General features: G+C 41.2%; 1 protein-coding gene across 8 annotated transcripts in view; it reads left to right on the forward strand.

Annotated features, from left to right (window-relative positions):
• Positions 1-18,074, forward strand: part of LOC306839691 (receptor-type tyrosine-protein phosphatase U-like) — a 203,289-nt gene that overhangs the window by 43,299 nt on the left and 141,916 nt on the right. For all 8 annotated transcript variants that reach the window (XM_079368506.1, XM_079368508.1, XM_079368511.1 and 5 more), the window contains exon 2: positions 8,591-8,719. In XM_079368506.1, coding sequence (XP_079224632.1) covers positions 8,591-8,719 — 129 coding nt within the window. The remainder of the gene's footprint in view (positions 1-8,590; positions 8,720-18,074) is intronic.

Here is an 18,074-nt window from a genome sequence, read left to right on the forward strand (position 1 = left end):
ATTTAAGTGTCTCCATAGGTGTCTCTTCATGGTTGAAATCAATACTTGTAGGTACATTATACCCGGCTGTGTTCTCACATCAGCTCACATAGTTTCTGCGGTGGGGAGGCTGGCAGGAGAAACTCCAGATATAGTCCGACACCAAAATCTCCTGATGCAATTATCAGCAGCCCTATGAGTACCCTAAATATATCCTTTCAGATATACTTGGATTCTTGGATTAATACGAAGTTGCTCTCTTGGCATCCATCTTACACACTTACAGACAGAGTTATACCTCCCTGGACAGAGAAGGAAAAAGAGGCGTATGAATGAGAGACTTGGGTGCAGTTCAGAGGAGACGTAGTTCATCCTCTTTTTAATGGAGACTCATGGCAAGGTCCGTCTCTGCTTGGACAGACGTATAGCCATTACCGGACCATTTACTCTACATTTAATGTCTTGTAAAGGTCGCAACAGCTCAGCGGTTCAGTCCATCAGTCATAACATGCCTGGATATCTCCAGTCAAATCCCCATATTATGATAAATGATGATAAACGACTGCAAGCGTAGCGCCGCCAAGCACATTTTGATGGATTTGCCCTCCGTTTACTCACGTGGGTTATCACAGTTGGCAGTCTTAATAAATACAAACAGTCCATATAGTGCCATGTGTATGTTTTTATGTGATGGGGCAGGGCTGTGATGGAGGGGTCTTTGGGGGTATATGCTCCTGTAATATAGTGATCCAACATCTAGTACACAAACCATTTTTGATCTGATTGATAAAACCACATCTCGTTGTAAGGGTTCTCTAAATAAGATAAATAGCCATTCGGCTGTAGCTGATGGTAATGTGATTGCCCTTCAACCAAAGGCTTCCAGTCACTGAACATGGAGCCCCTCCCACTGTTGTGATTCAAATGCCTTTTAAATCCTGCGCTTCATCTCTTCACGATAGACTTGAGTCTGACCTGTCTCGCTTCCTGCTCAGAACCCGTCAAACAATCACATCCCGTTATTGCATCTCCGGCAGCAGCATTGTTTAAAGACAGATGTGTTATCTCGACATTTTCGTATAAATCCACTCAATGGTTTGTGCACACTACTTTCATTTGATAATACGAATGGACAGTTGGTGAAATTAGTCGTTTTCCAAAAGTTTTGAAAAAATGTACACACACCCGTTGTTGTGCCAGCCATGTTTTGGAGAATGCAAACACTTGGTCAGACGAGCACAATTAAATGTTTAATGTACATGAAAACACTTTATCAGGCATTTTAAATATGACGTTTACATTTTGTGTGTAAGCATCACAACCCGCATCCCTACTTCAGCTGTTTTCTTCGGCTGCTGTTGATATCACTATGGTCTCCATGCAGTTTGATGGATGGAAAAGAATGAAATTCAATTCAAAAAGGTCAAGTTTATATACAACAAAGTATTGGCTCTAGGTGACTGTGGTCCGAAACTGCATATTGCTTTTGCTGTTGTCAATCAAAGACTTCCTTCCATATTGTCAAACTCCACGCTCCCTTTCTTTAATCTATTCTTCTCCTCCCTCACACGGGCGTCTCTTGCCCTCCTGCATGCCCAGGCTTCTGAGAAGGCAGTTGCTGTTATTAATGGAGTGTATGAAGAAGTGGTGTTCAGATTATTCTTCTCCTGGCTCACTATTGATGAGCTGTGAGGCTTTGCATCTTGTGCCCCCCCCCCCCCCCCCCCCCATCTCATTTCCCCCCATCTGTAAGTAAACTTGTCAAGTCTGATGCATTGCCTGCACACGCTCAAATGTGAATCACGCAGCAGAAGCAGAAGCTTTATCTCAAACCAAACAAGAGAAGCTGCAGAACACCCTGGATCCTCAGTCCCAACAGAGCGGCTGTATCTGAGCGGCTCCGATTAAAGGGCTGCCAGCAGAGCTCTACTGCTGGTTACACAGTATCACGGGGTCTGCCTAAGGAATTTGCTTGAGTGCAATGGGAAAATGAGCTTAACAGATAGAGCAGCCTTATCAACACAGGGTGAGATTTTAGGTCAGCTCTCACCCAAGTCAAGTCGAACTTAAAAAGAGAGAAAGAGAGGGAGAGAGAGAGAGAGAGTGACAAGAATAGTGCTTCATGTCTGAATAAAAAATAGTACATGGAGAAAAAAAAAACCCCGGTACCTACATGAGCGGTGCTGTTCCTGAACTTAACTTCGTCTTTTTGCTTAAAACTTCAAAGAGAAAAGAGCAACATCCAAAGGTGTAATCCAGGCAGGATGGAATATTTGAAGCAAAGGCAAGATATGTTTAATTTGAGTGTTTTCAACAGTGCAGATGTAGAGAGTCATTGCAGCACATGTGGGCAGAGAGAGTGTAGGACGTCGTGTACTAGGCTGCATTGGGGCTCAAAACGGCTGCAAGTCAGAGTAAGCAGGGGGACAACTCATCGGAAATCGATCCAGCTCCTCCGAGCTGCAGCGTCAGCTAAGGATAGATCAGGAGCTAAAACAGGGGTAACCGATCTTTCTAAACAGGTTACTGGCTCAATGTAAAGCGCATGAGGACCCAGAAATCTGATTGGCCAAGGCAAAATCCTGAACCCTGATAGGTTCGTTGTCCTTTCAGGCACAGGATCTAACTTTAAATAAATAACCCGGACTGTAATGCAACATGATGCAAGTAGCATCACCTTTGCACATCAGTGATGTATAATATAGGTGGAGATGTAACTCATTCCTGTTTGTGTGCACACAAACTTTATACAGGTCCCGCCCAGTCAGTCAAAGAAGTCTGGACCCGCCGCAGCTTGTTTCCAGATGTTAACTTTGATGTTTTTACCCCGCACATATAACCAAGATAGCAGTTATATAACATCAATACAAGGCTTGAAGTATTGCTCTCAGAAGTTAAATAATGCAAACATAAATATTTTGTGAGTTCTGTATTGAAGGCTGATCCTCCAGTTCATCAGACTCAGGAAGGACAACACTGTTGTTGAAGCGTCTCAAGGTTTGCAGTCGCTCAGTGTCGTCCAATGAGGAGGTAAAAAAACCCCGCCACTGCCAGTCATCCACACTCCCCTGGAGAAAGGCTGCACTATGTGATCATTGTTGACCTCGTGACGGTAATTACAAACGTGTGTTCTTGCTCGATGTATGATTGAAGGATGAATGTGAGCATCCTAGACTCCTGTGATTACCTCTCGTATAGTTTTAGGAGCCAGACAGAAGCGATCTTGTTTTGTTTTTTTCACAGAACCTTTTGTTAAACCCGCTCGGCGCTCTCTGTGATTTTTTTCGGTTGTTATCCCCGCCCCTCTTTCTCTCTCCTGCTTCAGTTTGAGGAGCTCTTCAGTCCCTGCCTCGCCCCTCTAATTTATTTCTCCCTCGCCAGGATAAACGTTATGTGAGAGGCTGTTGTTTTCCACCCTATCCATCACTGTGTATTTATGATGCGTCTGCTGCGCAATACTATTAGTCAGGGTTCGGTGTGGAAGCGGGCGAGGTTGGACAGTCGTACCTGGGGTCCAGCATGGGCACTTCAGGCCGATGGACAACCTCCTCCCATTAATCTCCCTTCAGGGCCTTTTCTTGGTGCCTCACAGCCACTTACTGCAGCAGAGTTATGCCCCTCCTGCTTCCTCCTGACTTTGATACTGAAAGAAACGCTGTTAATAGGTTTCAATTAACTCTTCTGTGGGCACTAGGAGGTATTAAACTCCTGACTGATTTTGAAAGGCCTCTCTTAAAGGGTTGCTGCACCCAAATTACAAAAGAGCAAAATGTATAAATATTTCTCACCTGAATCCAAGAGGAAGAGATTTTTACCACAACCATCACCTCAGCTAACAGGATTTTTAGGACTGTCCTGTTTCTGTGAGGGTTCAAGGCTCCAAACATAGAATGAAAACTCAAGTGATTGTGTCCTGTCTGAATGTCATTCTTCCACTGAAGAAGTGAGCAAAAAAATACAAGTGACCTTGTTCTCTAATTTGGGTTTACCAACATTGCACATTTAAAAAAAAAAAAAAAGTAGATACGGAAAGCTTCTTTGGTGTATTTGCGAGTTATTGGCGATGATAATTATTTCCAACGAGGCACCACATCTCAGCCGACACTGTGAGCCAAGAAACTAAGTCAAATGACAAGGTCCAATATTTAATGTAGTCCGGCTACTTGTGCGGTATAGCTCTCTCTTTTTCTCCTTCTAAGCTTAATCCGTCAACGTCCTTTTCCGCTTAGCCTCAGTCACTGAGGGTGTGTGAACTAGTGTCATCAAGCTGTGTACAGAGAGAGAGAGAGAGAGAGAGCGAGAGCGAACAATGGCCTCATTTCATGTTGCTGAAAGCAGGCGACGGGATCCTCTTTGGACACGTGAGAGACGCTGCTGAAAGTTGTCGTACCCTCAGATCGACTCTGAGTCTACTAATATGAGCTGGGAAAGTTACATGTAGTTGCTGTAATATACAATTTATATGAACCGACATGTGTTAGGGTTACCCAGCCCAGCTCAGATGAATTTATGCTTCGATTAATGTGCAGTGAGGTTAAGTTGCTGAAGAAATCTTGCTGTATGGGTGCAGAGTTTGATTTAAAAATGAGGGCATCGACTGATTAGAAAATGAATAAAGGAATGATGCATGTGGGGTTCTCCCCCTTAGAGTTCTGACATTTCACGGGGAAGCCTCTGAAACAGTATTCAGACCATCACTGAGAGCCGTATTAATGAGCTTCTTAGCAGCGTCTTGCACGCCGGCTGTTAAGTCAAATCCCCAAATCCTCACCACACAGAGGATTGGATGATCAGCAGTCTCATTTAAAATTAGGAGGAGAAAAAAAAAAACACTATCTGCGTGCTGCTTGAGATCTGATGAAACATTGCAACAGATGTAGGAATTTAAAGGGAAAAAGGGATTTTGATATAAAACAGAGTAAAACATTAATGCCATTAGTAAATGGGTTATAGAGGAATGATTAAAAAAACAGCCTGACAGATCTGACATTCTTTATTCTTTATATTTGACATTTTTTAATTTCTATTGTATATATTGTATATAATTGCTTCTCATATTTTATTTTATTGAAGTGCTTGTTATTTTAGCCTTGTATTTTCTGTCGAATCAATACACCAAGACAAATTTCTTGTATATGTAAATGTACTTGGCAAAAAAAACCAAACTGACACGTGTTTAGCCATGTGTGTCGATGTAAAATATATACGACCTGATAGGATCTAGCTGAAAAAGAAATGTCATCCCCATAGCCTGTAGCTGCTTTGTCCAAACGGAGCACTTTCTTCGTTCAGATACTGTGGAGCTGCACAATTTTTCAAAAACAATCATTTCTACTCTGGCCCGACCAATACAGGATTTTTGAGCTGATACCGGTATTCATATCAGGAAAAGAAGAAATCTGATCCCAATATCTCTGCCGACATCTGATATCATTCTTTGATCTGGAAAGATAGATATAGATATACACATCGAAGAGATTTATGATGAAGACAAGACGGTCACTCAGCAGATATTATCCGCAGGTCGATGAATCGCTCGGGTTCTAGTTTTGATAGTGACAATTTCATCAATACATTTATAATATATTTGTGATTGTGACAGATCTCAATTACATTGGATGATTACCATTTTGATTTGTTATTCTAAAACAAGTGCATCCATGATGTTGTGACATTGTGTCTTTACCAAACAAACTTCTCTGCAGCGCTGCAAAATGTTGTTGTAATGCAGTCTGGAGACACATTTACATTTATCTTATAATTTCAGGTTCTTCCAATGTTGATATATTGCACTTAGTCATATTACATCTTTTTTTATTGTTCTTTGATTAATTGTGCAGTCCTAAGCTAACTTCATTTATTGACAATCAGGTTTAATTCCCCCTTAAAAATTTGGGTCAAAGTCTTTTAAAAAAAAAAATCTCTTCTGCTCAACTCAACAGGCTGCAGAGTCTTTGCAGAGGACCGGAAGCTTCACTGTACTTTTCTTCAGAATGATATTTTAATTTTCATGTAGAAAAAAGAGCTAAAAAAAAATATGTGGCGAAATAAAGACAAGCCAAATACAGATAATAAATTCCAGGCATGGAAACGAAAGAAAAGCTCTGCTCTCTTTTAGCAAATTACCTCGCCATACCTTGCAAAGAGGAGGGCTCCTTGTTCCTGCACGTTTATTTATGTCTTGTCTTTTGTTCTCTTCCTGAAAAGCTTGTCAGCTGTGACTGCTGCTCACTGAAGTTATCTCCTGCCCTGCGGTCCACGTCTCTAAGTGTTATTGCTGCTCTGCATGGCGGCGCTTTGCTCGGAGGCTGTGCCTGCGTATCGCCTCTGATAAGCAATTAGCATTCTGAGAAGCGGCTTTCACTCACTCAAGTTGTTATAATGTGGAAATTTGAACAATCTTGAGTCCCAGGTTGGGCCACGTCCCCTGTTGCTGTGATGAACACAAATAATTCATTCCTGCAGTCTTTACAGCTTTAGCCTGTGTGACTTTGACAGATTCATAATAATGTTATTCATTTTTAAGTACACATCAAAAAAACGTCAAACAAACACGCACCCAAAAAGACACACACACACATCATTGAGAAGTCAGCAAAATGGATGTGGCTTTTCTAATTACATGGGCTAGCCCTCCCGCTGCACAGGAAGCTCATTTGGGCGCTGAGAGGGAGGCGTGTGCTAACAGTGAAGGAGGCTGGGAAGGATGAGTCTTAATGAGGGGAGTCACTGAGACGTGTCTGATGGTGACATTTCTTCTCGGAGCTGGAGGCTTCTGGATGAAACGCAGGCCTTCACCGTGGGGCTTGCTCCACCACTCAGCCCTCTCATCCTCAGATAACCGGGCATGCTGCACAACAAGCAGCCCTCACACAGGAGGCAATTAAAACCCTGATCTGCTTACACACCCGGAAACTCTTAGTTTGCTGCAGGCTGAGAGAGAAGAGGGTATGATGGGGATGGTGGTATTTGTTTGTCAGCAAGAACAGCGAAAGCGGCGGTCCAACATGAGTCGTCTTCGCAGTTTATTGCGACACACAGTCTATTTTAAGACTCACAACTTATATGTTACTAAAAAAAACAGACGGAGCTCCTCAACAAAACACAAAAAGCAACATTTGGGGGAGTAGGCCAGACGGGGTACCATTAAGTAGAAGCTGGCAGCATGTCAGAGGAACTCTTTAACAGCAGCAGCACTGCTGCCAAGCCTTAATACGATCTGTTAGTGAAGAGGGTCCGGGGACCGCAGAGGGCTGAGGGCGTGCGGAGATAGATGGGAGTTAGTTTGGAGTTTAGATAAGATGCCAAACTCTGCACAAGCTGCAAATGCAAAGACGATGGTGCTGAGACTATCAATCAAGACACTCTGCCACTGAAATGTTTCTTATTAGGGTGTAATTTCTTCTGGAGTATATAAATGTATATTTTCTAATTGGTCTGTATAAGATGCAAGGAACTTGTGTGCATCTTCTCCATTGTGTCATTCATACTGGTATGTTTGATTATCACTTGTTATGAGCTTCTTCCAACTCTCCCCGTTTTTTTTTCAGTCAACCTTGCAAACTTTAAAGTCAAATAAACTTTTATTTTAATCATTGAAATAATCCATCCAATCGTCCAAAATAAATCAGGTTCAATGTCTCCTCAAAGCAGATGTTTAGACTTGAGTTAACAGGAAAATTAGAATTACAACTAGAGGTGGGAAAAAAAAATCGATTTATGTAAAAATTGAGATTCTTCTCTGAGATTTAAAATCAATTCATAATTGACAAAAGTTTAGTTTTTTTTGGATGGGGCGGAGGGGGGGGGGGGGGTCTAATCAGTCAGTCCCTGCTCTTTAAATCAGTAGAATGACAAATAGAGCAACAAATTAAGTCACTCGATGATTGAAACATAGCGATTAGTTTTGTTATGAGTTTAAAACAATAAAAATAATATCTTTACATGTAACCTTCACCTGCACTATGCATGCTGGGACAGCATGGCACGCCTTACACAAGTCTGCCCATTTATCATGAGCTTTAAAGAAGTGTGTGTGATTTTTCTAACCAATTAAACAAGCAAACACTATTTCACGACCCCCTTTACTTTGACAACCAGGCTGGTGGCCTTAAAAGCCTGTGGTTTGTGTGATAATGGCAGAACAGTGAATGGAACCATTAGAGGCCAGACAGGGTCAGGTCACCTTTACAGGCTAAGAGCCGGCCTGTTGTTGTCCCTCCATCAGCTGAAGAACTCCCTTCCCCTGCTCTGCCACTGCTTCCCATTATTCCTTCCTATCTGCAGTGACCTGTGGCTGCTGTGTCATTTTCACAGCACATGGCTAATTGCACCAAACGACTGCAGATTTGGAGGACATAGATGGATAGGCAGCCCACTTTGACCACCTGATGCTCACCATTAGCTGCAATTTGCTTTATAGCTGTAAAAAATGTCTTGTGGTTTGTAAATTAACAAATCTACAGTAAGCCTGTGGTGATGTAACAAACCAATCATTTCTGTGATGCATTCCTCCACAAGTTTTATTCTGGTGGCATTGAAGACATTTTTCTAATGCTTTAATAATTCCCTTGTACTTCATTTAAAATGGATGTTGTCTTTTCTTCTTCAGCTGGCTGTACCTTTGATGAGGACTCCGACCCGGGCTTGTGTGAATACCGTCAGGGCCAAGAGGACGACTTTGACTGGCAGCTGATCAGGACCTACAATTGGCCACATCCGACCCCAGATCTTCTACGAGGTAGGAACCAATCTCTGTCACAGTTAAAAGCTTGATCTTGTACTTTTAAACTTTAAAAAAAAAAAACTATTTTGGGTAGGTACGCAAACGTTTGGAAATAGCTGGCTGAGATGTCATCTTTAAGGGCAAAGGCACCAATTTAAAGTTTGTCTGCCAAAAGTTCTCATTTTGGCACTAACAGACTGAGATTTTTTACGTTTGTTAAAAAGAGATGGATGGTTATTTTAAACAAGAAAACCCTGGCCTTTACCCTTCCTCTTCAAAGCTAGCAGACTCCGTAGAAGAAATACAAACCTGGTCATTTTTCTTGCAGCAACAGGAAGTCTTTGAATCTACTGCTGCTTTGACTGGGTAGTATTTTACATGATGTTAAAATGGTGTGTCCAACAACACTTTCAACAGTAACAATAGAGGCTGCAGTGCATCACTATCTCACGTGATGGTAAAATTACGTTTGTTCTCATGGAGTCTGGTCATTTCAACGAGATGGACTGTGTGAAATCTGGCTTTATCCGACTCTTTCATGAGTGTTTTTTAATTTTCTTTTCAAGACAGCAGCAGACATGTTTGTATCTGGAGGAAAGAGACAAACATGTTTACGGGAAGAATGAAGAAACGCTCCATTATAATACATTATCAGGACTGTGTTAGCAACTTCTTTAGGTTAGGCAAATTTGCGTTTACCCTTTTAGCATCATAAAACAATTCAAATGTTTTCTAGAACTACAAAGTATAAAGCCATGGTTTAAAAGATGGTGGAGAAACATACATTCAAACAGAGCAACCTGTGGTCCGAGGATGAGTTCACACTAATACTGTGTGTTTAAGTACATGCTCCCTTCTGTCTAAAATATGGGCTACTTTGTCACACACCATTGTAACTCAGGATATAACAAAACAAATCAAATGTAATGTTTGACAGCAATGTATGCCTTTTTCAGTGTTGGTCCTGGTGGGCTCAGCTTTTTTAGATTGAGTGGGCTCCAAAAAATAGTTTGGGGGGGGGGCACTGAAATAGGATATGAAAGGGTTGTATGAAATGATAGACATGAGCTTACTTCAGAATATTATTTTAATCAAGCGACAGTACTTCCTGAAATATAAGACAAAAAGATCTATTATCTCTCATATGCTGTCATTATCTCTCCTATAGAGAGCACTGAACCTTAATCATCATGTAATTACTGTGTTATTTTGAGTTGGAGACTTATTTTTTAATTATCAATGAACAGTTGAAGCATTTGGTACGCTGTAGGGACGTTCTTTCCTTTCAAGCTCGAAGTGACCGTGTGTGGACGAAGGGGTGGAGCAAGTAGTTTGCCAATGCTAAGCTAAGATATAAAAGCTGTACAGTCCTTGCCCAAAACACATCCTGGTGTGTTGATTTTTTACCATGAATGTTGAATATATGTTATTTCTGTTGTAAAGTTTGGAATTTTAACATGGAATATATTAGAGCAGGCCTCTAGAGGTTAATCAAGGAACTGCAGTTCTTGAACATTGTTGACATAAGCTCACTCGTTTTAGCCCAAAGGTCGTGCTTAGTTTGACATTATTATAAATGTGCAAAAGCTTCTTCCTGTTTTTGCCTTTTGATGTGATCAAAGGCATGTTTTAAGACTTTCAGAAAATGGCTGTGTGATACAAACACGAGGGAACATTTAAAAGTAGAGAGCTCGGGAGCAAGATAAAATGCTCGGGAGAAAGTTTACAGGCGTTCAATAATGCACTCTTACAGCCAGACAGACAGTCATTAAACCTCTATCTCAGTTCTGCAGTCAGGTTCCTGCAGCAGGTATCTGCAAATGTTTGTTGTGTTAAAAACAAACATGCATCAGAGACGCTCTGAGAGTCTGCTGATATTTACCATCCAGTCTGGAAATAGAGTCATAAACACAAAAACACGTCACAGAAGAACTCACCAGTCTACTATAAAGCGAGCTTGCCGCACCTCTAATGTGTTGTGCTGTTTTTTCAGATGCTTCGTTAAGGGAGCTCTGTGGATGTTCTGAATCAAGTCCTGACACATTTATTGAAAACAAATTAACAGCCGTCTGAATGGGACTGTTTGTGCAGAATTCTTTCAATTACCACAAGTCCAAACACAGTCTGCAATAAATTAAGAGTCAAAACAACAGGAGGATCGTAAAGGGTCCGAAACCAGGAGCTAAGGATGTTTATAATCAGATGTGACAGATGCTTCCAGAAGCTAGATGTTTACACTATACATTCATTTATAAATGCACATTTTGTGGTGAAATGTAACAGCAGCTTAGCCAGGATTAAGAACTTGTCTTTATAAAGGCAGAATGTGTGACATTTAACACATTAGTACTTTATTATTATTAGCATAAATCAAGTCTATCCTCTTCAAATGTCTCTGAGTCATGACTGAGGCCCTGCAGCTGGACTCTTTTCAGAGCCTTGTTTACGCCATTTTTACGTGGACGGGATGTCCTCGTATATGAAGCTGTTTTCGTCAAGGACCCTAGAAAAGAAGAATAGCATATCCTACTCACTGCTTGGATGTCACATAAGTGTCTTTAGATCACGGTCATTCCATTTTAATATAATTGTGCTAACATTAGCCTGCTCGCGCAGAATTTTAGCCTGAGAATTTATCTGCTGCTTGCACTTTATTGGTGCTCAATTATGGTGCATTCAAAACAAGTGGAGAGGGGTTTGAGGTGTGGCGCAGGAGGAGAGCGGAGGCATCAGAATAGCGGAGGTGTCTCCAAACAGCAGTTTGTTTTGTTTTTCAAGGGTGACATCTGCTGGATTGAAAAGTTGCACATTCTTCCTTTAATTTGAAGTATATAAGAACATGTAAAAGGGTTGGGTGCTGTTGGAAAGCAGGGGAAAACATCACACACACAAAAGGAGAACACCAAGCACTCCAGGCAGGAGGGAAATACTTACTATTATTAATATTTCCTCTCATTTCTCGAGCTTTGAGGGCCTGTTTTCATCCCTGTTTGAATGCCTACAACTTGTTTAAAAACCCAAGTGCTGACTGCGCAAACCACCTCGGATATATCGCTCTGATTTCGCTGTCTTGGCGTAAGTGTACCTCCGCCCTGCTGGCATAAGTCTAAACTCTGCACATAGATTCAGATCACTTCAATTAAACTAACCGCAGAGCAACACAAAATTGAGTTGATAGAAAAACCCAAACAATTTCTATTAAAGAAAAAATCTCACAATCTCTGTTATTTCCGCTGACTTTCTCTTGATTTCTCGACTGCTATTCAACAAAAAGTGGAGGAAATATGCATTTCCAGAAAATTACAGGTGTTCCGTATTGAGATGCGACATCAGCGTTGGAGCGCAGATGGAGCGAACTGTCAGTCAGCTTTGACAGATGAAGACACTGTGACAGTTTTTTTTTTTTTTTTCCCCCTTGCACATAAATACTTAGCATGATCCATAGAAAGGCACACAGTTAGAGAGCAGCAGTGTTTGTGTGTGTCGACTTGTTACCTGTTTAACAAACAGCTGCACTGGAGAAACAGCAGCGTTTGTTTTGTTCGGTGTTTTGAATCCTGCTTAGAGCCACAGAGGATGCTCTACTGGCAGAATGCCTTCACATTATTTATTCATTACTTGTTTCTGTATTTATTGATGGCCTATCCTGATTGTGGCTTCATTATTTAATAACCCAGAACATGATTATTGTGTGTTCTGAACAGAGGAAATTATTTACATGGGTAAGTGTTTCAGGGAAAACTAAATATATGTAATATAATAGAAATGTAGATGACTGATGTAACAGAGTGTTTTGTCTGACTTGAACTAACCCAATGAAAAGTGATGGCCTGTGTCCATTAAGTCTGACTTTGTGCTGGCAGTGTATTTGCTTCTTCTATAAAAAACCCTCCAATGTATTTCAGCGTTCCCAGTGCTCAGCATTTGGTCTGGAAAAAACGCCTTCCCCATTGGCTGTTTTTTTGTCACCGCAATCATCGCACTCTCAGTTGAAAATAGTTCAGCTTTCCCTCAATTTTCATCAAAGTCACAGCTCCCAAACTGACCAATCAAGTCAAGCGGCTCAGTCTTAAAAGATGAGTCCAATCCTCTGTCCTGTGAGTTTCAGCTCCTTCCTTCCAAGTGCAGAGCGCAGCACTGTAGGAACAGCTTTGTCCCAGCAGCCAGATACAAAGCAAATAACCAGAACCTGAAGAAGGGGCGGGACTTGTGATGTTATTTTTGTCACAGTATTGACATAAGGAAGAACTACTCTGACTTTTTGAGGGAAACATTTTTCAGGGCTTAAACTGCTGCAAGAACAGGATTCATTCACACTGTTCATGGATTTGTCGGAGATAAAAGAAAAGCAAATATGAAACATAAAGAGCAATTTTAAACAGACCGTGTGGTCACAAATCTGCTGAGCTACATTTGTGAACACTGACACATTACCTCAACTTTTCCTTCGGTCCACTTGTAATATTTCTGTTTGGAGTTAGCGTTAGCAGCAGGTAATATTCAGTAAGATTGAGGGTGTTGTCCGTCTGGAAAATATAATGTTGTAAACATTATGACACCTGTACTTCACATCCCCTCAGTCTCACACCGCAAACTTCAACCTGCATGGGACATGATGTATGTAAATAGCGTCATCAAAATATCTGCTGCATTTTTTATTTTTTTTTTGTAAGATTTATTTTTGGGCTATTCTTCCTTTATTAGAGAGATAGGACAGTGTATAGAGATGAAAATCAGGGACAGAGAGAGAGAGAGTGGGGAAAGCCACAGGTCGGACTCGAACCTGGGCCGCCCGTTTGGAGGACTACTGTATAGCCTCCATACATGAGATGAGCGGGCTCGACCAACAGCGCCACCCGCAGCCCTCTTCTGCATTAAAGTCATTAAATGTTTGACAAAGAATCCATTTTTAGACTTCCTGCAAAAAGAGTTTCTCTCCAGCCATCTGATGAATTGTTCAAGCTTTTTGAATTTCATTATGCCTCCACCCTGAGCTGAAATCTCTTTTAACGAAACTACAGATGCACCCTGTGCTCTCTCGCTCTCATTTGAGCAGCCTCGGAAAAAAAAAAAAACTGCGGTAAGTTTGGAGGATGATGCAAGAAATTCGTAAAACAAGATCACCCTGGTTAAAATTAAAGTCGAAGCGAACGAATAATGATTACACTTCGCTGACCTGCAGTGAAATCCGGCTGTTTCCACCAGCAATCACAGCAGGCTCTCACTCATATATGAAAGAAAGTTTGAACAGGCTTTATTTCCTCTCCAGTTTAATGTTTTCGGATGTTAAAATAGACCTGCAGCATTTATGTCTGCGCGCTCGCCAGGTCCTCTCTGCGATTTATGCCAAACAATCTTATTACCCTGGACGCTGCTCCATCATCAACCTCCTGACAGCTTGTTTTTCCCCCCACATTCAGTCTCTCGCTGCTTTTCTGTTTAAGCCTGTCATGCATCTACTCAGGTGGCCTGCTTCCAATTTGTGGTGACATTTTACAAATATATGTTTATTTAAAGTGGTGTGTTTTTCTTAGGAAAGGCTATAAAAACACACGACTGAGAGGAAACATTCATAAAAGTGTGGACAGTCGGCTGCTGGCTCGGGTAAATTGTTGCAATCTGTGGAAGGAGCCGACAGACATCCGGGATTTCATAATTCATTCGCAGTTATCAAGAGCTTGTTCCGCTGTTCCAGGCTCAGCTCCCCCGCGGCGTCCTGGGTATGTTAAGGAACTCCCCGGGATTGGTGGAGTCTAGCATGGGTCAGTGCTGATTACACTTCCTGGTGTTCCTCGGGGGGCCGGCAGCACCACAAAGGCAGCATTTCATCTTCTTTTCATCCATTAGAGAAGGTCAATTTCAGCACATGCTCGGATGAGTGGGAAGTTCCTCTCCGATGGTGCTGAATAAGAGATGAAGATTTGATGTATATCTGTGTGTGATGTTCATCATCAGAGGGATCTGATCCGGGGCCAACTTTTTGGGGTTGCATATAAACCGCAGACGTGTGTGCTGACCCTGACATTTCACGGCCTGGTAGCCCACATTGTTGAAAGCCAGCTGAGAAGTTTAAAGTCAACGCACGGTCCTGCACCGAGCTCTCATGCAACCTCATGTGTCTCATCCCTGTGCTAAAAAGGATATCCTGGACAAAATCACTTCAGTCACGACTTGAAATGAAAAAATGTCTTTGAGCGATGCACTGTAATATTAAGCTGGTATAGTTAATCAGTTATGCTCTGATGTTTTTTCCTTTATCATTTCTGTAGACACAGAGGATCAATTATTTTCTTTTGCTTAACAAAAGAGACAAAATAACTGGTTTGAATCACACCAGTTAGCTTTTCTGGCTAAAAGTAACAAAATGTATATTGATAATGTAACACATATGATAGCAGCTTCGATACACCGCCTATAGGTGAGATATGTCCTATGAACTGAGAAATAAAGAGGGAATGGTTACATTACCGAGTTGCAATGCTAACTGTGTTAAAAGCATTTTTTAAGATGCACCAATTGTTCCCACCTTAGAGAACAATGCACCGCCACCAATGATACCAAATCCGATTTGTACCAGTAAAGCTACAACAAGGCTAGGTGTTGAATTTAGCTTTTGAGAGAATACATATTGATACGATGAATCAATTATGCATGCATATCTTCCATGCATGCCTTTAAAATGTAATATACCCCTGCAGTCTTGTGTTGTTATTTTTTAGAGGACATGCATTATATATTGCAACATATTGTGATGGCGTGGTTTTTTTTTTCTTCAGATCTCTGCTCCTTTTTCTCGTTATCAATTAAGTTAAGTTAATTCCAGTGACTTTCTCAAGATCTGGAGGACCTCACTGGTTTTCACAGAAGAACCAGTTGTTGTTATCTTAAGATAATGAGATTTTTTTTTTGAGATCTCAAGAAAACAGTGGAAATGTATCATTTTCTAAATGGAAAGGGAATGAAAACAAAACGTGAAAATGTACGTCTGCTGAGGGCGACTGTAGAAATGTACCTTAATCAAGTAACATTCTTCACTTGTTGACCTTCACACTGTCCAAGCTATTCCCAGCTTCCTGCCTTGCTTAATTATATTACGTATAGGACTCTAACACATAAAAATACCGTACAGGGTGTGTCATATGTTTTTCTCAATGTTTAACATCGTATCAATATGTCATACAGGGGAGTGTAATCGATTTGCTGTCAAGCTGTGAGGGAGCTCTGTATTTGTAAGACTTGCTCATCCAAAGTGTGAAGTGAGCTGCAGTGGTTCAGTTTAGACACAGCAATAAAACACAGATCTGTCTTTAGCACCCTGCAGCGCAGGAAGAATATGCAAGGTCAGAGTTTTTTCTGAAAACCTCTGAGGTAACACCACAAATACATACGTTTTACCTCGAGTTTTTCCAAGGGCTTTAAATTCTTTCTGAGCCGCTAAAGAGACTGCAATTGAGACAACAACTTAGTTTATTGGGCACCAGCAGCTCAATAGTATTGATTTGCGTCTAGCAGCCAGTGGAATACCAATGACATGAAACATTGCAGCTAAAAAGGAACATGTTACGCCCTTCAACTTTGCAGGCTTTTTTCTCCCATTACACAGGGCTTCTTACATCTTTCCTCCTGCGTGTCAGAATCATCATGCAGGATATGAAATGCCTGTTTTTATTATTCTATTGGTTGGAACAACGTGTGGAAGGCAGACTTAATGACATGATAGAAGGTTCTTCTGCAGTTCTTTCGAATGTTGAATTGAACTGCTGGTTAAGAGGAGGTAAACACACAGACGCTCCAAGAAGATTCTGTTGAAGTTGTAGGAACCTACACCCACGATTTGCAGCTTTATTTATTTTTATTAACAAAACACATCAATAACACCACAGGCGCCCTTCGAGAAATCTTTGCAATTTATGGATTTCAAGCATTTTTTTGCATTTGCATGTTGAACATTAAAGTGGTTGTAAGTGAATGCAATCACTGATTAATAATGCACACACAGTGAAAAGCTAGTGTGGGGTTAATTGCAGTTTGTCTCAACAAAATTAGGTAATTAATCCGTTATTGTCAGTGAGGGGAAATAAAGCAGCATTCAAAGTAAAGCTTTCCCCACTTAGTTAATAGAGAATTACATCCTAAAATACTTCATTGCCGTCTCTGATAACAAGGTTATAGACCAGAGTCTTTAATATATTTCTGGGTAAAGCCTGAGTGACGTCAGATATCTGTTCCTGCAGAGAGCTATGGAAGCTCATCGGCAGCAGCCGCCATGTTGGAAATCCTGTCTCAACCTCACTTTGAGTCAACCTAACGACAGGCTGAGAGCTGGAGCTGAGGCGGGTTTTAAACCTCATGACAAACTGTTACATCGTGCCTACCTGTCAATCAAGTCAGCTACGCACCTAACTATAGATAGCACATATGTTATAACACAGTGTTCCTGGATTCAGCCTCAAGCGGACACTCTGCAAACTGCAGGATTTTGCACTTCAGCAATGACTTCATTATTCAACAATGGTGGTTGCTGCTTGGTCAAAACACAAGTTGTCAAACTTTTCTCAAGACACTTCTTATCCAAGCAATGAGACATAGTCTGCTAAGATTTCTTCAAAGAACCATCCTCACCTTTCAAGCAGAATGCAAATATCATTTGGCTGGCTGGGGGAAAAAAAGGCATCTTCAATGTCAGATTCAGTTCAGAATAAATCACCTTTGAGCAAAGAAAACTATCACAGCTCTCGTTCAACATGCACATTTAGTTTAGTAAAACTTTTTCAGACTTCTGAAGCTAGTCACCCTTCAGGGATCGAACATGAAGCTCATTTGTTGAGCAGAATTTCAGACTGTTAGTAGTTTTTTTTTTTTTTTTCCACCCCTACCTCTTGCTCCCTCACCTGCTCCTGCTCTGCTGTTTTTTCCCCAGTAACACTGCTGGCTTTGATGATCCAGGGCCAGGAGTAGAAAAACTAACCAGAAGGCAGAATGACTCTTTGCATTTAAATGGCACATTAACAGAGAGCAGTTTCTCCATCATTTGACTTTTTAAAAAATCTGATGGCAATGGAGGATCTCGTTGTTGAGGTCAAATATAAACTATGACCAGCTGAAGGGCCTCGTTATAAATACTGGCATTAATCAGACATGGATGCCTAAGTCTACCTGTAGTAAAGCATGAACATTTGCATCTGCAAAACAGCAACAACATCCAACTTAAAACTCTTACCCAGTCTCTTAACCGTTTAATGCTTGTCACTCCAACTTTAAAAGGTTTTTTTTGACATGATGAAGAATGCACTTTCTTGCATTTCTGCAAATCGTTGTATTGGAAGACGGAAACTGCTGACATATTACTATCAGTAGAGAGCAAGAAGCT

Source organism: Symphodus melops (assembly GCF_947650265.1).
Source record: "Symphodus melops genome assembly, chromosome: 18".
Taxonomy (NCBI): Eukaryota; Metazoa; Chordata; class Actinopteri; order Labriformes; family Labridae; genus Symphodus; species Symphodus melops.